This window comes from Zootoca vivipara, chromosome 5 (genome assembly GCF_963506605.1).
Source record: "Zootoca vivipara chromosome 5, rZooViv1.1, whole genome shotgun sequence".
Lineage (NCBI taxonomy): Eukaryota > Metazoa > Chordata > Lepidosauria > Squamata > Lacertidae > Zootoca > Zootoca vivipara.
The window spans coordinates 27,876,217-27,899,148 of NC_083280.1; the positions used below are offsets into that span (position 1 = coordinate 27,876,217).

The window sequence follows — 22,932 nt, forward strand, 5'->3', positions numbered from 1 at the left end:
ATGCACCACCACACTTACTGTGGTAAGCAGAATTGTTGAAGCCTGGTTTTATTTGTGTTATAAAAACTTTCATAATAAAGCTGGCTAACAACAAAATACTGTATTTTTCTGCGTATAAGACTACTTTTTAACCCAGGAAAATCTTCTCAAAAGTCGGGGGTCGTCATATACTCCGGGTCATATTTCTTATACAGTGAGTGTATCCCAAACTCTATTTTAACTGGGAAAGTTGGGGGTAGTCTTATATGCCCAGTCGTCTTATACGCTGGAAAATACGGGATCTTGTTTCTGGAACAGCTTCTCTAGTAGCAATTATAAGCTGTCCTATAAATTATTTTTACCAATTTTATAAGGCTAAAGGACCTAAGTAGGGATGAAATACACTTAAAATGCATTTGGTGGGCAGGAAGGGGGGCACTGAATTTGAGTGAGGAGTCTGTAGATGACCTTTAAAATCCATTTGGTTTAGTACAAGAAAAGATTTTGGCTTAAGCAAAATTTCCCCTCAACTTTGAATCTGTTTAATGAGGGAGAAAGGTTTATGGACTCCTATTGCCTCTCATGGAAAAAGTGTTTTTAATTGGGGAAATATAATAACTTGTACCCTGCTGAGATGGCAGTTGACCAAATGCAATCAGAAGCACTTTCTGTACCTAGTTATGTTTTAAATATAGCTTTGACTCATGAAGTAATCCTGCAAGTGTAATTGTATTTGGGCATTTATTAACATATAATTTAGAAAATGCATCTAAGCTGTACTAGGAAGTCTCACTCCTTTTCCCCCTCTTACAGATTTGAATACCTTTTTAATTTTGATAGCACTTTTGAGATCCATGATGACACTGAAGTATTAAAGCGAATGGGAATGTCACTTGGCCTAGAGACAGGCAAATGCTCATCGGCAGACCTAAGAGCTGCTAAATCACTAGTGCCTAAAGCTTTAGAAAGCTATGTCACAGGTAAGGCTGTGGTTTTTGCATGTTGCTGATTAAATGCAAATCCTCACCATACTGAAGAATTTCTAATGTCAGACTGCATGAGAATGGGAATACTGAGTGATTTATTAAAGTTGGCAGTATTGTACAAACTAAATAAAGGTTTAAAAGTAGTCATCTGCAACTAGAGATTCCAGAACTTGTAAATAAACCAAAGTGCTTGAATGGTGTACTGTTCAAAGTAGTGCCATTAATAATTCCTGCTGTCACCCTGCTATTTAAAACTAAGGGAGTGTCCTGTGAAAAAGTATGCTGCACAGTTTCAGTAAATGTATCTAGCAAATGTATTGACAGTCAAGGGGATGATTCTGGCTACAGAATCCCTCTTAGTAGAATGATATTTGAAGTGGCTTGCTACACTGTCACAAAATAGATAAGTTAAAGAACCACTTTAAACAATTTGTGACATAGGTAGAGCAGATTATGTTATACTTTAAACCAGCCTTCTCCAATCTGGTGCCCTCAAGATATTATTGAACTACAATTTTCACTGCCCCAGACTATTTGCTTTGCTAAGGGGAGCAGGCACACCAAATAAGGAATATTATTGTGGTCACCAAGCCTCCTTTAAACACAAAATAGGTTGCTGCCAAAAGGTGCCTGGTGCTCATCACCCTGAAAGTGACAGGCTTTCCTTCTTTGAAAGGAGGACTGTAGAGCACAGAGGGAGTAATGTGTGAGCTATTCTTGGAAACTGCTCTCCTCCCCCTGCATGCTGTTCTGGGGTTTTCCTCGAAACCCCCCTAAACTGAATTTTGCAGCTTGTTGGGAGGAGAGTGGGAGAAAACCCCATTGTGCAAGTGGCTTCCACTGATGAGATTGGCTAGGTGAATCCCAACCCATTGTGTCCCTAGAGAAATTTTCCTTGTTTAGTGAATATAACCACCTTTTTTACACTAACATATGCATAATTTTTTGGAGTAACACAAAACATATTTTAAAGCTGCAAATGGCAAATCATGTGTTTTGGCTTTGTATTCAATGATAGTTTCAATATTTTTTAGGCCTTCATATTGTCCTTATGAACTGGGAGCAATATGGGGATTGTTTTTTATCATTCTCTATGCAAACTGCTATTTCAAAGGATTCCTATCTGTTCTCTTAATCATAACATAATTACGCAATGTAAAGTTGTGGCGAGATCTGTCTAATCTGCATAGTTACATAAATCAGAGGCCTATACTGTACATACAAAGTAGCTGATTTAAATGTGTGTTGTACAAATTTTCAGGGAGAGGATCGCAGTGAGATTCTTGAGATTCTTACTGCTTTCTGAACAGCCTCTACTAGTTTTGTTAAACATAATCTGTTCTTACTTTCAAGGACTGCAAGTTAGTAAAATGTTTAAAATAAGCATTTGCATTCATATTCTTATGGCTCATTAATAACAAAAAATGGTGTTGTGTGCATTCAAAGTTATTCGGTAATAATATCCTGTTCTTGATGATGTTCTGAGCCTCTAGGTCTTGCATCTTTGAACATAGAGAAGCAAGCTTCCAACTTTGATCACACCTAAACAGGATTTCCAGTATCCCAAATGACGACTTTATTCTGACAGTCAATGAGCTATTGTATTGTTTAAACTAAAGCACCAAATTGAACATGGAAAAATGGGATGTTGTAGTGTTTGCTTATAGCAGGCATGTCCAACAGGTAGATTGTGATCTACTGGTAGATCAATGGACGTCTGTGGTAGATCACTGGCTCCCCCCAAAGAAGCTGAACAACTGTGGCTCCCCTAAAAAAAAGCTCAACATTTTACCTCCTCCCTGATAAAACTCAACAACTTTGACCCAACCCCCCCCCCCCCCAAAATGGGCCTTCCTCCTTCCTAAAAAAAACTTTGACCTGAACCCCAAAAAAGGAGGTAGATCACTGCCAGTTTTTAACTCTGTGAGTAGATTGCAGTCTCTTGGGAGTTGGCCACCCCTGGCTTAGGGCAAAATTCCATAAGTAGAGCAGTAATATTGCAATGATTTCATTATCTGGAATCTATAGTCAAGGGTATAAATACTTCAATTGAGCACTTATATTTCCTCATGGGTGCTGAATAAACCATTGAGATGTTGAATGTTGGATAGTTGAACTTGCCTCTATTGTATTTCTCCTATCTTCACTGTACTATCTAGAAAGGGTTAGTGAGTGAACAAGCTAAGATAATCTCTTAGTTCCATTTGTCTGAGTGTATGTGTGTAGAGGGCCTTGTCTTCTGCTTTAAAATTCCCTGAGCTAAAAATAATGCTAGCTCTAATTTACCACTGGTACCCTTTTATCAGTGTATCTGAAAGATTAACTTGCCCTCTTGTTGGAACAGCCAAAGTACACTAGACCCATGCAAATAGTCCATTGTGCTGGCACTTCAAAGACTTGCTACACAGGATCTATGATGTCATTTTACATTTAAAGGGATTTTCCTTAGAGAATTAGGGGAGGCATTAACTCATATAGTCACCCAGCCTGTTGCATTTTAAAGTTTATCAGTCAGCATTTTCGTTCTCTAAAATGCTCTGGATGATTCAGCCTTTCCAGGTTGAAGTTTGTTTTTACCATGCACTGAGTAGCAAGAACTATCAGTGTAGAAAGCTAACTTGCATATATTTTTGATAGGCTTAAAGATACCCCCCCCCAAAAAAATGCCTAGCATCTGGGACACACCACTAATATGATAACATGAGAAACAGAACAGAAAGCCAGAAAAAAGAGAAAGTGTGCAATAAACTCAGATCATCAAACTCCTGTTTGCGAGATTCAGGCATTCCTACTTGGCCATAACAGAGAGAAGCTGGTGTCAATTCTTACTAGAAATAGACCACAAGATAACAACTATCTTTTTATATAACGTATAGCTAATTACTTTACCCCCTCAAATACTGTTTTTTTTATATACAAGTTGCCCTTGTAAGCGTATATGTGTTTCATACTGGTAACATACCAAGTACTCTACAGAAAATAGACATGTATGCCTCTGCTCCCATTGCAAGTCCCTGAGCTCTCTCACACAACATGAGAAAGGGATTAGACAATGCTAGGGAAGAAACATGTATGCCTTCAACTTCAAAAGGCTTGGTGGAATCAGTTCAATGACTGCAGAATAGACTTAAAGGTGAAATTTTCAGGATTCCAGACATGTAGCTTGGTGCATGGGCATGCCTCAAGAAAATAAAAAAGTATGTTTATGTACAGGAAAAGTATTGACCATTTGTTGCATGTTTATGTGTGGCTTGTAATTGACTAAATGCTTTTTTTTTAGATATGTCTACAGGAATTTATTGCTTGAACCAGGGGCTAGTTTTAAATTCAGCTCAAGCAGGTTCTGCTTTAGCCACAGCTGGGGATACTGCTCTTTTTAAGTCAAGGTAAGTAAATGTTGAATGGATGACTTGTTTTTATGTTATGAAGAAACTAAAATTGCCTTCTAAGAAAAGCGAGCCATGAGCCTTTATTTCTTGTTAAATTATCCCAAGCAGGTACTGGGTTGATCCTCTTCAAGTCAAGACACCCTGATTTTTGTTACATCTTTGTTGATCACCTTTTGCTATATACATTTCTAAATAAATTGCTGAACTGTGATTGGGGGTTAAGATTAATGTGTTTATGGGTTTAAGATTAAGCAGGGTTCAAGATTAGGATGACTGGAAAAAGTGAAATTACTTATTTAAAGCTACACATCCTATGTTAATGAAGGATTTGCTCACATACGCATGAACATCACTTCTTTCTCCTTGGCTGATTTACTCATGATTTGATACCTTTTATTAGACTAATCAAAATACCACAAAACAATGCACAAGCTTTCTAATTCTCTAAAACCCTTTATCAGGCTGCATGGTAAACAAACCTGAAGGAGTGGGAGGGATCTTGGCCAATGCAACACTGAGTATGCATCTGGTGAGGAGAATATTATGCCAGAATTTGGGAGGAGGTAGCCTGTGTTCATATGAGCCCTTTATATGCTGTAGGCTTCAGATTGCAGCAAGGCCTGCTGGGAACAAGAATAACAATGCCATAACATTATATTAGGTTTAGCATACTAGCATTCTGTTTGAAAGTTCTGTCTGTAGAAACTAAAGAAATCCATAATGTCTTAATCACACATGCAACACTGAGATTGATTCTAATGTTGAGGTGCATACCTGCATGTGTTAACCAAACCTGCAACAGTACAGCTTAGTGGAATGCAGTTTTAAGTATCAAGTTGTTAAATAGGAGGCAGTTCTCTCAAGCAGATTTTTTTTGCTTCTTTAATAGTGGAAATCCAGGGTTGTGTCTAGATTCTGAAGTGGCCTTAGCAACACGCCAGCTGCTGGCTCCCAGCAGCCAACAGTCCAGCAGTGCAACATCACACTACTCAGAGTCACGTGGTGAAACCCCCTGTTCCTTCAATGATGAGGATGAGGATGAAGACGACTCTTCTTCACCAGAATAGAGGCACACCAGCCATTTGAAATGCTCCTCTTGTGCACTACTCTTGTGTGCTTAACTCTATTTACATAGTTTTCTTCCACGTTTTGCCTCTTTACCCTGTGCAATTTTGTTGAAATTTTGGAAGTGTCAGAGACAGGAAGCTGCTTATAACAAGGCACAGGACATTGTACTACTACAGGACAAGAAGAGAGGATGACTCAGTGCTCATACCTAGGCACATTGGAGAGAATGTGGAGCCCTTCAAACAAGCAAATGACCTCTCTGGTGTGACAGCATTCTCTTTCATTGGTACCCAAATCTCGTCCACAGAGGCAGAATGGATTTCTTCTCCCTGCAATATGTTAATTCCTTACTTAAACAGCACTACAGTGACAGACCGCCTGCACTTCCTGTCAGGGCATTCATTTACCTAGGCCACTTCTCATGCATGGGTTGTTCCTCTTCTGTATGTGTGGAGGGTCAGCTCCTGTGTTTTATGTATTTGTGTTTGTAGTCCTCACTGCCAGAAAGACGTTGGAAGTGGTCCTGGTAGCTTGGTTGCATAGGGGTCTCCTGGATCCATGGTGGACTCCTCTGTAATCTGCCAGGCAACTTGAGGACCCTCATTAAAGTTTGTGACAGGTAAGAGTAGGATGTCCTTTCCCAATAAGCTTTGAAAGGCACATGGTTAGTGTGCAACTCCACATCTCCCCTTCTGGGCCCATATACTGAATAATTGAATTGGCCCGCATTACTTTCCCCTTCACTATTAGGGGGGAAAACACCTTTCAGAAAGGTCAGAGTGGACGGTGCACAATTTTTCTTTTTATATCATCATCAGTTGCCTGCTGCTTTCCCCCTACCTAAGATGCTAATTAACTCCTCTGCCCAGTTGTCAATTTTTTTTTACTGCAGAAGAACACAAATATTTAAAACCACCGTGCCTCATAAGACTATGTGATAGGGAAGCTATTGATGTTTTATTCTGATTGGCTAGCTGTGTGAAGAAGTGGTATACGTTCACAAAGAGACATGTGTTTTCAGCTTGAAATCCTGTTTTAAGTATTCTAGATTTAGTATTTCATCAGGTTATCATTTTCCCCTTCTACTGTCCATTAAGCAGTGAGATAATACTCACAGCACACTCTCTGCAGCTGCTGTTTTAATTTAGAAATGAAGAAACTGTATTGAAGGAATTTTAATTTTTTTAAAAGATGGCAGTACAAAATACTAAGATTTTAACTGATATGTGACGTTCCCTCACTTTTTTTAAAAAGGATAAAGGAAGGTTAAATTATAGCGAAGCTTTCCCCCATAGAATCTTAAATTACAGTCCTATGAAATCCAAGCAATTTTAGTTGACAAGTATGTTCTGAAATAATAATAAACTTGCTTTCTAAATGTCTACTAGACCAATGGAATATTATTAATTATTTAAGTAAAATACAGCTCTCTTTAGAGAACTAGAAAATGATTATTATTATTTTGAAGAAACTATTTTGATCTCAGGTTTTAAAATGATCTATGAAGCCATAGTAATATTCGCTGCAAATCATATAGTGCTGATAGGGAAATAAGAAACTGGTATCTTCAAGTGTAACAATGGATGTGAATATATGAATACAGTAATCTAAAGAGGCTTTTTACTTTGATTTTGTGTGTCTGTTAAATGAAGCAGCTTCAGCCGAAAGTACTATGATCTAATTTTGGGGAAATTAAAAAGAATGTTTTAGTTTGAGAAGGTAGATAGTAGGTTTTTTCGCCCCAGACTGATTTTTTTGTGTATGAGTATTAACATCCAAAGGAAAAGCTCCATTTTTAGTCTTTAGGGGTACATTGCCAGCTGAGAGGTAGCAGAAGCGTGTTCCAATTTTTAAAATTGCTTACTGTTTGTGATTTGGCAAACCATTAGGCAGTCTTTCACATATATCGAATGCAGGATTTCACTTTGTTCCAGGCATAGTGCTCTGAATAGAACTCAAATTGAGCAAGCCTTCCTGTGTCAGAATTGCTGACCAAATGAGGGAGGTGCTCAGTCGCTGAACGAAAACATGGAAATGTGGTAGAATGAAAACAAAGTCATTTTCACCATCACTCTAACTTTCTCATGGTAGGAGATGCCTGTCTTTTTAATGTGGGTCCATCCATTCACTGTAAACACAAGGGTTGGGAGATAAACTCTACTTAGTAGCTTATCTTATGGATGCATGGACTTATTACCATGTGTTAAGTGCACATAATATGACCTATAACCAGCACAATTACTTAAAAGCAGTTTTGAGTCTTAGACATTCAACATATTTAAAGGAAAAGGGTGGGAAACATTTGGCCCTCTGACTGTTGATAAGAGTTGTATTCCAACACCTGCTACAGCTGGAGGATCACAACTTCCCCATCTCTGTTTTAGGGCAATACATCTTGAATTGAATGGTTACCTGAAACTAGGATGGCAGATTATGTGGTTCAAGAGACGTTTCCCTTACAGAGACAGTTCAAATTCTGTGCCAGGGAGAGTTTCATTTCATTATTTCTCTTGTTCGTATTTGAAATGATTTACTGTTCTCCCTCTAATTTATTCTGGTTTTGTTAGAGAGAGGCACAAAGTTAGGAAGGGCACTATGGCCCTACCTCAGCCACTGGAACTCTTGGTCTGTAAGATTCAAGCAGGCATTCATCCACAACTTTCAAGCATGTCAGCATAACTATGGTAAAAGGGCTGCAAACTTGCTGTTTTGTGTGTGTTTTGATGAGATTTTTGCAAAGCTGAATTTTGTACCACAGAACCATATTCTGAGATTTGCTCCACAGATGCGCACATACTTTTATGAAATTGGAGTTACACATAACTCTGCCTACATTTGTTCATCAGAGTCCATGGGGAGCTTTTGTGTCATTAGAGCTCAACCCAGTTCTGCAAATAACAGCCCTTGCCTTGCATGAAGCGTGTTCCTCACACAGCATAACAGAACACTGTTCTCCTGCTCTTCCTCACTTAGTGTGTGTGCATAACCACCATGCTAGGTAGGGTGTTAAGGGAATGAGAGATTAATGTTTCTTGACCGAGAAGATGGGGGCAGGTGGATGGGACAGTGATATGCAAGGAGCAGACAAGCATCTTATTCCACATTAACAGCAGATGGGAAAAGATTAGGTTCTGCTATGCCTTTTATGGTTCCTTCATGCCAAGTGCTGTGTTCATAGTAGGACTAGAGTGAACCCTTGAGATTTCATCAGATTATACTGGCAATCTGAATTGGAGGAAGGGGGAAGAGAGAAAATTCACAGTAACCAAAGAGGCTGACCATATGGCATGAATATTACGGAGCACTTTGATTGTTATCCTTCAGAACCAGTTTTGGAGGGAAATTGTTGAATGGTTGGGGAAAGTTCAGACTTCTTTGAAAACAACAAATACAGGAAAATCAATTAAAACAATATAGATGTTCGCAAGTTATTCCCTGCCTTTGTTGTGGTTGTCAAATTTTGTTATGTGGGTATGTACAGAAAGTATACCGTAAGTAAATATGAAAGATCCTTAATGCTTTTAAACTGGAACCACAATGCAGTGTTTATATGCAATGTTTACATGTTTTGTGTTCATGGGAAATACGTTTCTTTGACAAAAATGTCTTAATTTAAACAGGAATTTGCATCATGCAAACCCACTGTCACTAACACAGGTGAAAATAAAATAGCCAAATCATATTTGGAGTAGTAGTATTTCAGTGAGTCTATTCTGGGTATGGTTGACTTTGATGCTACCCATATGAATTAAGCCTGGCACAGCATTAAGCTTCTTCCTACCATTTTTTATGAACTGCATAGTGTTGCACACAACAATAAATGTCTGGTGTGCACACCTAAGCAAACCTGGTTAGATTATGATCTGAAAAGTACAACCATTTTATTCCACCAGAGAACTTCTATGTCCTTCTCTCTTCCTAAAAGAATTTCTGATTACCTGAAAGCATTCTTGTCTTTACCAAAACCTTGATAGTCTGTTTTCTCCAAATGATTTAAAGGCCTATTTATTTCTCACCACATCAATATGCCAGCAGCAGAGAAACTTGTCAGATGATGGTAATGATTCATGTGGCAATGTTGTACACACAGAACAGCTGTGTCTCAAGTAGCCTTTGTGTAGTGATCCAAATATTTAAACCAACCCCAGCACATTGCGGCAACTTGTAGTCTGTAGTTTGTAAATGAACTTGCAAGAGGTGTATGTTCCAAGACTTAGCTACCAGATATTTTAAAATCTGTTTTATGCTATTTTTTAGAGAGGCTGGGTTTTTCTGCTTGTGTTTGTTTTTTTACTACCGCATAATATATATTTTGTGTGACTAAAGTGTGAAAAATGTGGTAGTCTTGTGTATGTCTTAAGAGAAAGAAGGCAGACACAAAGAAACTTACACTTCAAGACTGTTGCTACTAGCAATGTAATATGTCCGATCTAATAGAAAAATGTTACCTTGTAGTACATCACATACTTTATAAAAAAAAACCACCATTATTTTTTTTATGGAAATTTTATATAAGAATCTATTTCTGCATATTTCAAGTGATCTTGTATTTTATTAAAGTGCTACAAGTAAGGATTGTGCAGAAGATTGCAAGAATTTGCATCTGATTGAAATGAAAAGCATGCATACTTTGAAGAAAAATAATATCCTGCTGTTTGTGACCTGGGAAGTAAAGCTAAACTGTAGAACAGAATAAAATAATTTAAAGACAACTGGGGTTGCTCTTGTTTTTAAGCAAACACTGCGGCAGAGGAAAGCTGTCAAAGGTTAGTGTTCATAGCATGTGTTCTCTATTTCAGAAAATACATCTTACAGAGTAAACTGCAGGGGAAACCGGGTCAAGTTGAACTGATGTTTTCAAAATAAATAGAAAGCATAACTAATTTCAACACTTAGTAGGGTCTTCTGGACTGGAGTCTAGCACAACATCGAGCTGATCTTAGTTCTTAATGATATTGTGTGTATTGCTGGCAATTCAAATACTGGAAAAAGCATTTTCTAGGTTCCTAATGATGTTTACTGTACTCGGAAAGCAAGTCTTACAGAGATTGCATGTGACTACACCAATAGGTACTTTTAGTAAATAGTATAAAACGTAATTCATTTAAGAGCCATACAGTGCTGCCTCAAGTGTACTGTGCAGAAATCTCTTGTGTGCCTAAGTTCAGGAACATTTAGAACTCAAGGATAAGTACAACACACTGCATGGAACAGTTTGCATCATATGCTAAAATGTATTCAACTGGCAGCATTTCTTAACCTTTGCCTCTACTGTATATTCATCTCTCCTTTTTACTTTCTCAATACTTGATTAGGAAGGTATAGTTCTCTAATTTTAAAGTGACTCCTTTGTTGGGAGTGCTAAGAAATCTGATAACAGGAGCTTACCTTCTCATTTTGCCTAAGGAGAAACTTTTCAGCAGTGTTTCCATGTGCTATTGTAGCAAATTGCCTCATCAGGAAAGTGATATGCAAAGCAGTAAAACCCAGCCAACTTTTGTGTTTTGGAGGCAAGTGCCTATCTTCTGTATCACATGCAAGAAAACAGAGTAGTTCTTGGAGAAAGGCTAGAGCAGGGTTAGCCAAGATGGTACTTTCGAGAAGTTGTTGAACTTCTGCTCCCATCAGCCTTTACCAGCTTGGCTCAGTGATCAGAGGCAATAGGAGCTGGAGTCCAACATGTTGGTTATCCCTGGGGTAGAGTATCTGTTCCTTGTGTGGCTCATATATGAGACTACTTCAGGATTGTACCAGTCTCTGATCCCATTGTCGTGCTGGTGGTAAGCTGTGGCTCAATAACACTTTTTGAAAAACACATTACCCCTAAAGCTGCTTATGAGTGGTAACTGTTACTATGGAGTGAATTGGGGCAAGTATTTTCTGCAAAGGCACCCAGTTCTGAAAATTGGCCTTGTCACTAATTCTGACATCTGGATTTCAAGTGGTTCAGGATAGGGTGCTACCGGTATTTATTCTCATTTACCCAATTGGAGGGCAATCAGTAGCTCTGGCGGGATTGTTTTTTTTCAAGGTTGACCCTCACCCACCATGTCCTGATCCTAGCTGCAAATAACTATACACTCTTGCTGTAAAGAACATTTTCATGTTACACTGACATTTTTAATTCTATTGCAATTATGAAAAATTAAATTGTTCTATAGGGTTCTTTGACCAGGATTGTCCACAGTGGGAAGAGTCTGGCCTGCTAGAGTAGCCACAAGTTGACTTTATGTAGCTGAACACCTGAAGGAATACCGGTAGTTGTTGACCTTGGCTGAATGGCAGGTAAGACGTACCAGAAGCTGTCTGTTGATGGGATGGAGGCTTTCTGTTGATGGAATGAAACTTGAAACTCTGGCCCTTGGAAGACTAATGTGAAACCCTGTTTATGTATAGTATTTGTCCAGATACACTCTGTGCGGTTTGTGGCCTTCAAAGTAGTAGAGATAAATGCATTGCAGCATGTTCATCTTTGAGCACACTTCTGGTTAGAAGGAGCTTAATTTTGCAACTTGACTGGTGATTGGTTTTGTCATTCACAGTAAATCAGCGGAAAAGTACAAAGTCAAAAGCAGCAAAGAAATAATTGTGTACGTTTATTGTTCATTAAACTCTGCTTCAACCCTACATGTAGGATAAAGGGTTGGATTCAAACAATGTCCTCTTTGTAAGCATTGTAAGAATCCAGTGTAGGGAGAGGACATGTTCATTTAAAAATGCAGGGGTGTTTGTTCAACGACCTACATTGTATGATATGTGTAGGTTATTCCTCAGGGCATGTTCTGTTCCAGGTATCGGACCCCGTGTTATTTTTTGGTGACATGATTTTGTGTGTCAAAGAAATCTTTTTGCCTCTTACCACTGAGTTTGTGTGTAATGTTAATTTGCCTCACCTCTTTTTACCCAGGTTTGTCTTGTTGGTTTCATGGACTGCTCCTTTCACTCTCAATATGAGACTCTCTGAAATGCTTCTTTATTCTTTTGTTCTCTTGTGTTACCTTCAAAAAGTGAGTAAACTCCTGAGAGAAGGGATAAACCACCCCAAGTTGATAGCAATCCGCATTTGCACAAACGAGGTTTGGTGCTAACTCACAATTAGTGATAGAATATTGTTGGACCTATAAAAAAAACCTGCTGCTGTTTCTATAGTAATATCTGAACAGGCATAACACACTCTGTCATCCAAAGAAAGTGAACAGTTCAATCTCAATTCAAGTTCACTCAAAAGTAGAGTCCGTGTGATAAAGTGATTAAGATGTTGGAATGGGACTGGGGAGATTCCTGTTTGAATTGCACAGCCATGCAGTTCAAAAACAAAATGTTTCCAAGTCAGAAGAAAGTCCACTCTTTGCCATTCCAAATCTTTCTGACTTTTATATGTAATGACCTGGATACGCTCCATTACTACCAAATCCTTTCTGCTAGATCAGTGGTTCCCAACAGGTGGTCCGGGGACCCCCAGGGGTCCGCGAGCTATGCCAGAGGGGTCCTCAAGATGCTATTAGAATAAAAAATATATTAAATATATTTCGTATGATAACAGATTTTTTGTTTTGGCCGCTTCCTGCATGAGCAGAGTCTAGCGCAAAACTAGAATTAGATAGAGGCAGTAGTTCTGCTATATGCCCCTTAGGTGGCGCTTTACAAACACTACTGTTTTGCAAAGAGGCAGCGCGTGCATTCTACTAACGCTCACCTCCCCAAGATGCTTTGCGCGTGTCGGCTTCATTTGTGCGCTACTGCGCAGGTCCCCTGTCTTCTCCATTCCCCTCCCTCCTCCCTGGCGCGCGCTGCCTCTTTGCAAAACAGTAGTGTTTGTAAACAAAGCGTTGTTTTTCGCGGAAGCTACAGTTCGCGTAGTTAAAAATGAACCGTTGGTGAAAAAGTGGTTCATCTCATTAAGAACTGAAAATTAAAACTAACTGTATACTGATGGAGTACTCTGTTGTAACTGTAAAAAACGTATAAATATAAAATATAAAAAGACTCTTAATTTGGCTCTCACTTTTTAATTTTAGGATTAGGAATTAATGGGGGTCCTTGTCACAATAGCGGCTCAATGAGGGTTCCTCGAGAAAATTTTGTTGGGAACCCCTGTGCTAGATCATGGCAACTTTACAGATGACCAGGCTCTATATAGCAACAGTCAACTTGTGTGTATCTAAATGTATTTCTGCTCCCTGGATTGTAGCCCCTGTGAACCCACAGTGGACCTTTCTGGTCCTACAGTAGGGCTGGGGAACCTGTTGCGCTCCAGTCCTCGTCTGTTTCAGGCAGCAAGGCCAAAGATCACAGATGAAGCCAGATGAAGTTCAGCAGCATCTGGTGAGTCAAGGTTTCCCCACCCCTGCCCTGGAGAATGGCAAAGATACATTGCCGTGCAATACTATTATCTAGTTTTGGTTTAAGAGCCCTCCTTATTTGTGCATATTGCTAATTTTCTGCTATCAACCTGAAATGTGAATATTATAAAATGGCTGTCCTGTTGTTCCATTTAGGTGAAAGTGAGGCGGCAAGGACAGCTATAAACCAAGAATGAGAAGGTACAAGAAATGACTCAGAAGATTTAGCTTTATTTAATTAACCATTTGTGCTTTTGAAATATCTCCTCACTGATTTGAAAACTACACTACTTTGTGCCACAGGCAGAGGCAAGTTAGAACAGTTATCACAGCCTCTGGCATGGGCAAGATAATTACATGGATCAAGAATCAGTTACAAAAAAGGTGTGTTCTTCCTGGAACATTCTGAAATCAGTACCAGTTTAAGACTTGTTTTAAACCTCGATGCCAGGGAGCAGTGTCCCAACCTGCAGGTATAGTTTTGGCTCCTCATACTCTACAATTACTCAAGTATACCCTAATTAAGAAGTCAAAATTACTGTTTTGAGAGAGAGGGATTTATTATTGTGGTCACTGCCAAAATTGCAAGTTAAATTTTCACTACAAGAAAAATCTGTTGCTTTTATGGATGCATAAAACTCTCACTCTTTTTACTTAAAAGAAAAAAAATCACAAACAGGTACATTATGCTTTTTGGTGGGCTGAATTCCTAGTTTTTATTCTGAAGGAGGATCCATCTGATGGGAGGAAATGTTAGAATTATCTAGGGTAGGGAACTTTCAGCAAGCTAGATGAGTATAATTTCCATTCCCCTTCTCTTGAAACAATGGTCAAGGAATGATGGGAGTTAAGTCCAGCCTTTAGCCTCTGGTCTGGTTCTTTCGGCAGGGGGAGAGGCTACAGCAGAAAAAGGTTTAAAGATGTCAGCCACCAGCCAGTTGATAGCACATGAGAAACAGGCAGGAGGAATGTTTTAAACAACAACTATTTAAAAGCGCTTTCAGTTATACAAATAAAGTGAAAGAAGTAGGAAGAATGCTTAAGCTTGGATACATGGAAACGGTGGTAAGCAAATAATGGTAACTGTTGTGGTTGTGTAAGAGAATTGGATCATTCAAGACAGGCCTCCATTGTTAACATTACTGATGATACCAGATCAGGTTAGAGTAGGGATCTCAAAGAACAAGTGTGGTGGCTGAAGCTCCCAAACAGCACAGGGAAGAGCAATTAAGTAGTGGTGTGTATTTTGGGGAGAAAAGTATTTTCTTTGTGCTGACAAAAGTTGTTGACCTACTAAAGTCATATCATTGCCAGATAGATGTCTGGAGAGAGGACATTTATTTTTCTTCTGCTTCATACAGCTGCTTTAATTCTGAAGTTTACAGGAGTGATGAGTCTTTACAATATTGGTCTCGGTGATCCAAGCTGCAAAATATGGCAGTGCCCTAAGAGAAGAAGCAGAGCTTCATTTTTCTTTTTACAGCTCGCCTGGCTTCTCTCATGGATGAAAGATGCCTGAATGTAAGTATTGTAAGTATGTAAGTATGTTTGTTCTACTCATCCCTTCATTCAGTGAAGTGCTAATTAGAGGTTTACTTAAAATATGAGGGGTGGCTTGGGGGCACAGCGGCAGCTGGGTTAGACACATACACAATAATGAAGTAATCTCAGATAAAGTAAAGCCTGCATTCACATTAAAAATGAGACATGAAAAAGGGTTGCTGTGATGTCACATGCATACTAAGTAGTCCTTTGTATAGCACAGGGTGGATGGCAAAGAGAAAGAGATGCCCAAAGTAAGAGTATGGTGCAGTTTCATTGAATAATCTGACGGGGAAATCCCAGGGTGTTTACAGACCAAGTTACAATGTGTGTGTGTTTCTGTGGACGTAAATGCTGCCCTTGAAACTTCCCCAGTACCACCATGAGTGCTTTTGCCTAGCTAGGACATATACTTAAATTGTGATGGTGCTTTTTTTCTTGGATGGAACACAACATGCAGAAACCTTGATTTTTGCATGACTAAAGTCAATTCAGTGTTCTGCCCATATTTGCATATGGTCCTGCCTGCCACTGGTTTGAAACTCCTGGAAGATTGCCCATGAGGAAATGTGACCCTCAAGCTGAAAAAAATCCCCCACCCCTAAGAAAGAGTATGGACCAGAAGCAGAGGATATTTTTGCTTAGTCTGTGATAGTGCTTTGTATAATCCAAGGTGCATTCCTCTCAATAGGAGCATATGATCCTCTTCAGATGCAATGCAATGTAAGATGGTGGGGGGGGGATTGTGTGATATTTGTAAAAGACAAATTTATCATAGAAACAGAATTGTAGAATTGGGTGGAACCCTGAGGGTCATCTAGTCCAACCCCCTGCAATGCAGGAATCTCAACTAGATCATACATGACAGATGGTCATCCAACCTCTGCTTTAAAACATCCAAGGAAGGAGAGTCCACCACCTCTCATGGGAGTCCGTTCCAATGTTGAACAGCTCTTAATGTCAGAAAGTTATTCCTGATGTTTAGTCTGAATCTCCTTTCTTATAACTTGAAGCCATTGTTTTGAGTCCTACCCTCCAGAGCAAGAGAAAATAAGGTTGCTCCATCCTCCATGTGGCAGCCCTTGATATATTTGAAAATGGCTATCATATCTCCTCTTTGCCAGGCTAAACATACCTAACTCTTTCAAGCATTCCTCATAAGACTTGGTTTCCAGACCCTTGACCATATTGGTTACCTTCCAGCTTGTCAATATATTTATTAAATTGTGGTGCTCAGAACTGGACACAGTATTCCAGGTGTAGTCTGACCAAGTGGGACTATTACTTCCCTTCATCTGGACACTATACTTCTGTTGATGCAGCTAGAATAGTATTTGCTTTTTTGCTGTTGTACCACACTGCTGACTCATGTGAAGCTTGTGGTCAACTAAGACCCCCAGAGTCACATGCACTACTGGCAAGCCTTGTGTTCCCCATCTTATATTGTGCAGCTGGTTCTTCCTAAGTGTATAATCTTAAATTTGTCACTATTGAAATTTTCTTAGTTTGGGCCCCGTTCTCCAAACTATTAAGTTCATATTGAATCCCAATTATATATTCAGTAGCATTCAGAGTTTGGGGTCATCTGCAAATTTGATGACCCCCCCCCCCAAATGCCTTCATCCAATTTGTTCTAAAAGATGTTGAACAACAATGGGCCCAGGACAGAACCTTGCGGCACTCACTCTTCCCCACAAATGATGAGTCAGCCAGTTACAAATGCACCTAAACTATTCTGGACTAGAACCAATTCCACCGTAGCCATGAAAGGTTATGCTCACTTAACAGATGAGGACAGAGAAGAACTATATACCATGATCTGCAAAAGGTACTGTCAGCTACTTATAAAGCTTAAATGTACACAGCATAAACATGGTGAGAAATGACAAAAACCACAAACAGGTGTTAACTAATAGCCTTTGTGGAGGAGAAACCATTGTCTCATTTCAGGGCAAAACAAATGCAACTTACTGATAAGAGCTAGTGCAGCAGTTTTATATTGCAGTCTCCCTTTGAAGTTCCTTTGTTAGAGAACAGTTAGCAGCAGAGTGACCTAGAGGCAATTGAAATCTGACCAAAACGTGTAATCTCTAGAAACTGCTGGGGAACATTTCAGTGTCCTAGACATAAATAATGACTTAAGGCAGCAACATTAGCAAATAAACTTCAAAGAAGACTGGGGCTGGGCAATATCTGGTTTTCAACTGTGTGATATAGCAGCAGCTAAACACTGCTATATCACAGTATCTGAAATAAGGATGGAGCTATGTAGAGGCATTGATTGGCTTCACATTTCCCCCCGCATCATGATTGTTGCATCGTGCAACAATTTATTACAGTGGTACCTTGACATCCGAATGACTCGACTGCCGAAGGTTTCGACTTCCAAAGTCGGCAAACCCGGAAGTCTTGTCGCCGCGTGCGCTTTCTGCGCCTGTGCATGTGCAGAACGGGCACTTCAACAACTGAAGACTTTGACTTGCAAAGAGTGCCGCGGAACAGATAGTCTTCGTAAATCGAGGTACCACTGTATTTATACCCTGCCTATCTGGCTGGGTTTCCCCAGCCACTCGGGGAGGCTCCCAATAGAATATTAAAAACACGATAAAGCATCAAACATAAATAATTTCCCTAAACAATATATTGCTAGGTCAAATCTCTCTCTCTTTCTCTCTCTCTCTCTCTCTCTCTCTATATATATATATATATGGGGTGCCTCAGGGTTCCGTTCTCTCCCCCATGCTTTTTAATATCTATATGTAGCCGCTGGGAGAGATCATCAGGGGGTTTGGGCTGGGTGTTCATCAGTATGCAGATGACACCCAGGTCTACCTTTCTTTTAAATCAGAACCAGTGAAGGCGGTGAAGGTCCTGTGCGAGTGCCTGGAGGCGGTTGGAGGATGGATGGCGGCTAACGGATTGAGGTTGAATCCTGACAAGACAGAAGTACTGTTTTTGGGGGGACAGGAGGGGGCAGGTGTGGAGGACTCCCTGGTCCTGAATGAGGTAACTGTGCCCCTGAAGGACCAGGTGCGCAGCCTGGGAGTCATTTTGGACTCACAGCTGTCCATGGAGGCACAGGTTAATTCTGTGTCCAGGGCAGCTGTCTACCATGTGAAATTAATTGTAAATCAGGTGATAATGAAAGGTATAAATAATAAATTTTATTATTATTATTATTATTATTATTATTATTATTAATAATAATAGTCCAGCCCTAAAGAAGACCTGATCATTTGTTGTTGTTTAGTCGTTCAGTTGTGTCCGACTCTTCGTGACCCCATGGACCAGAGCACGCCAGCTTGGTGGCTTCGAGAACACTGTCCAACCATCTCGTCCTCTGTCGTCCCCTTCTCCTTGTGCCCTCCATCTTTGCCAACATCAGGGTGTTTTCCAGGGAGTCTTCTCTTATGAGTATTGGAGCCTCAGCTTCAGGATCTGTCCTTCCAGTGTGCACTCAGGGCTGATGAGTTGAGACTATAGTTTCTTCTCCATATGAGGATAACACTGAATGCACTGGTGGAGTAGGCTCTAATCCACAAAAGCTTTTATCACAAATATTGGGCTCCAATACTTTTTTTGGGGGGGTGTTGCTACATCAGACAAACCTTTCAAGCTGCAGGGTTCAGTTACACCATGAATTCATGGTGTGAAGATACACGTAGTTTCAGATTATGCTGCAGTAAATGTGCAGATACAAGCACCCAGTTACAATGTTCCCAAGGAACAGATTTTAAAAACAGTTCTTTGAATTCAGCAACTGCAGCTACAGCGTCAAAGTGTTTGCTGAGAAGCAAGGAATCTAAGAGCTTTGTAGTCATGTATTACACCTAGAAAAAAATTCATTTCACATCCTCCAGCTTAGCCATAGTTATACTAGTGTTCTTGCTACACCTCTCTTTCCCATTTATTGAAATTCTTTGCCCTGCTAAATGGCACCTTTCATCCAATCACTGACAGTAGAAAGGTTTACATGGGAGAAGATGTTAATGTTATGATGGAGCCATTAAATTATAGGGCAGGGATAATATAAACAATATGCAGTCGCCTTTCCAATGTTCAAGAGCAGAAATACAGAATGTTGTACCTAAAAGCTGAAAAATCTGTAGGCAGAGCAAAAAACAGATTACAAGTTACTGTAAGTTGTACTGACAAGTACAGGGAGCAATAGGAAAGTAATTATGGGCACAGTCTTAATGGTCTTTACCTCTTTGCAGAGTGAGGTCCATCCCCATCATCCATCCCTCGTCAGCCATTGGTGCTTCAGTAATTATCGGGAGGAAAGGAGGTAGGGAATAGAAGTTTTGCATCCACAGGATCCAGAGCTCTCCTGTTCCCTTGGCATACCCCTGGAGCTTCCATACTTATATTCCCATCCGCCAATACCACCCCATTCTGACTTGGGTGGTGCAAGGCTCCCCTGCTCTCTATTTAGTGCCTTCTAGAATTATTCTTCCTAGCAGGCAGAAGGCATACAAATGGTACAAGGGGGGAATCCCCAATATGGCTGTTCCCCAAATAGGCATGTCAAGAGAGAGCACATCCTGCTGTGTGCTCTAAAGGACTTCATTTTATAAATAACCAGCCCTTCTAAGCATATCCTCACCTTCACATCTCAAGGAGGAGAGAGCAGGTTTGTAAGGGCAATGCTGTTATCCAAGATATACCAGCCCTTTGGGGCTTTATAATTACTGTTAATAATTCAATTTGTATCTTGCCTCTCCTCCCAAAGAGTCTAGGTTGGCAGATACAACTGGAACTTTTGATGGTAGCCAAATCGAGCGTTTTAAAGATTGGGTAAGTGTTTCAATACACTTCGTATTAGACACTAAAGCTAGCAGGCCTGTGAAAAGCACAGCATGTACATTGTTCTCAGGGATAGGTAGCACTCTGTAGAATGCACTCTGGTAGTTGAACCTGGTAGTGTGTCAAGTATAAATGACAGTGGCCAGCTCCTGAGAATCATGGAATAGTTTCAGCTGATTTCTTAGATAAAAAGCATTCCTTGGCATCTGCACCTCCAGCCGCACTTCCCTGCTGGATGAATGTTTTTTCATCAATGAGTTTATCATTGCGTCTGGAAAAGTAATCCCTGCATCTCACCTGTACTAAATCTGGAAGTGCCCATACTGAAGTACAGTCATACCTCTGTTTGCGACTGCAATTCGTTCCGGGGAGCCAGTCGCTCCCAGAGCTCGCCGTAAACCGAGGGGCTCTTCTGTGTGTGCGCAAAGCGCCGATAGAGCGTTTCTGCGCATGCGTGCGCTGCAGAGATCGCTTCTGCGCATCCGCATGCCGCGAAACCCGGATGTAAACACTTCCGGGTCCGCAGCGGTCGCAAACCGATCAGTCGCAAACCAAGGTATGACTGTAGTAAAGATCTACCTTCTGGCTGGGAAGTCAAATACAGTGTTTTTAATTGTTAAATTAGTTGCACTAAATGTCAGGTCTGGCTTTTAGTTCAACTAATCTATCTCAGTTCAATTAATCCCTCACGCAAGTGGTATTTCCCATAGCTGAGTGAGAAGGGGAGGAAGGAAAGGACTGTTTAGCCACTCTTCTGTGTGTGACTTGAGCAAGTTGATACTGTGTAAAGCTGCTGCTTGTTAGTCCCTCTTATAAATAGGACAAATGGAAAAGCTATGATAAATAGGATGAGGTGGGCTTGTGGGCCTCTAAAACCTCCAGGAGCTGGAGGGGCTTCAGAGTGGATTTTGTTCTGCTTTAGCTACGATTTCATTTGTGTTTGTCAAAATACATCTGCTGTATGCACAGAAGAGGCCCACAGCTATTTCAAGCAATGGCACATTACATAACTTTTAACCTGAATTTTATTCTTCTCCTATCCACATTGCTTTCCAAGTTCAGTTGCATTATGCTGCATAAAGATGCATATATGGACCCCACCCCACCCCTTTAAACTTTGTAATTAATGAAAATTATGGTAAGCAAAGCCTGGGAATACAGTGGTACCTTGGGTTAAGAACTTTGCTTCAGGAGGAGAACAGAAATCGCGTGGCGGCAGTGGGAGGCTCCATTAGCTAAAGTGGTGCTTCAGGTTAAGAAGAGTTTCAGGTTAAGAACGGACCTCCAGAACGAATTAAGTTCTTAACCATAGGTACCACTGTAGCTAGCAAATTTACTGACTGCAGAGGTTGCCTGAGCAGCAGATTCCTTACATTTGCAATCTATATATCCAGCCACTAGTAAAGGATAGCTATTCCCTTAATAGAAATCCACAAATGTACTCACTATGTAAAACATTTCTCTCCCTGGAATAGCAAACCATTCCAATAAGGGCAAATTTAGGTCCGAATTTAAAGTTAAACTATAGTTTGTAGTAATTAGCTCAACTCCAAAAGGGGTAGTGATACAGAAAGCTGAGCAAGTCACTCTGTGTAGTTATCTTATCTGTGCTAATCATTCTGAGCAGGCAAGGATTCCAGACTAAAAATAAGGGTTGAGAATGCAGGAAGGGACTTAATTTCCTTTTTGGTCTCTTCCATGCAAACAACTTCAGGAGCTGTAGTGGAGGTAGTCTTTAAGGTGCTTCAGTAGTTTAGACACAACTGTCTAACAGCTTTGCTCTGGAGGGCATAAGTTTACAAAGGAAAGGTCATGGGAATTTCTATTGTAAAATTGCTGAACTAGGACATAATTAATTTGATTTACTGACTGCAGAGGTTGCCCTAGCAGCAGATTCCTTACATTTGCAATCTATATATCCAGCCACTATGAAACAGCAAGTTTCAGAGCGGAAGACCAATGTTTTCCCCTGCTACACCTATATAATAAAACCCCAGTATGAATGTTGACATGGTCCCTTGTGCTCATCTTGTACACGTTTAAGCTCTACACAGAATTGTCAGACTGCATCTTTTTATAGTTTCTGGCCATTTAGCACCTCCATTTCCAAATTCTCTACCATATACACACACCTACTGGAATTGGTTACGAATTTCATAATGGCCATGCTGTGAGCAGCTCCCTTCCTACGAAGGCCTGGCTTAAAAGATCTTATATCTGAGAATGAAGAGAGCACTTCTCAACCTTTGAAACAAGGTTTGGTGTTTAAAGGTTGTTAGTGTGTGATTGTGCGTACCCAGCAGCAAAACATAGAACATAAGTCATCTCAAACTATATAAATTAAACAAAGGAATGTTTAATCAATACAGTCCTTATTTTGAGCTTTAAAATTTTAAACAGACATTTCTCCTTCCAGGGATTTTTTTATTGGAAAGTGTAAGTCTACTCCCACATAGTGAGGTCTTTTCTTCCAAGCAGTTTTGCAGTACAACCAAGTTTCTAAACCATAAACATAAATGTTCATACCAATAGTTCTCAACTAAAATGTTTTAAAAGTGACATTGTATTGGTTTTATCTGTGCTTCACAAAACAGCAAGCATTTAATACGATGACAGTTTCTCAACTAAAATATCAAATCTAGACCAAACTTTACACAAACACACAATACCTGTATGATGACAAGCACAACAGACTAGTTCAGTATTTAAATAATGTTAGTATTGATTTTTGACACTTAAATCCACTTAAATCTCCCCACTTCCTCCCACCCAAAAAGGACTTAAGGCATCCCTGCACAAAACACAACTCACCATGAGAGG

At 40.0% G+C, this 22,932-nt stretch overlaps 1 protein-coding gene across 2 annotated transcripts in view; it reads left to right on the top strand.

The window, feature by feature from the left end:
* TFDP2 (transcription factor Dp-2) overlaps positions 1–16,031 on the top strand; it is a 45,245-nt gene extending 29,214 nt beyond the window's left edge. For both annotated transcript variants that reach the window (XM_035133152.2, XM_035133158.2), the window contains 3 exons: positions 793–959; positions 4,246–4,351; positions 5,244–16,031. In XM_035133152.2, coding sequence (XP_034989043.1) covers positions 793–959; positions 4,246–4,351; positions 5,244–5,421 — 451 coding nt within the window. In that variant the 3' untranslated portion in view covers positions 5,422–16,031. The remainder of the gene's footprint in view (positions 1–792; positions 960–4,245; positions 4,352–5,243) is intronic.
* The last annotated feature ends 6,901 nt before the right edge of the window (positions 16,032–22,932 follow it).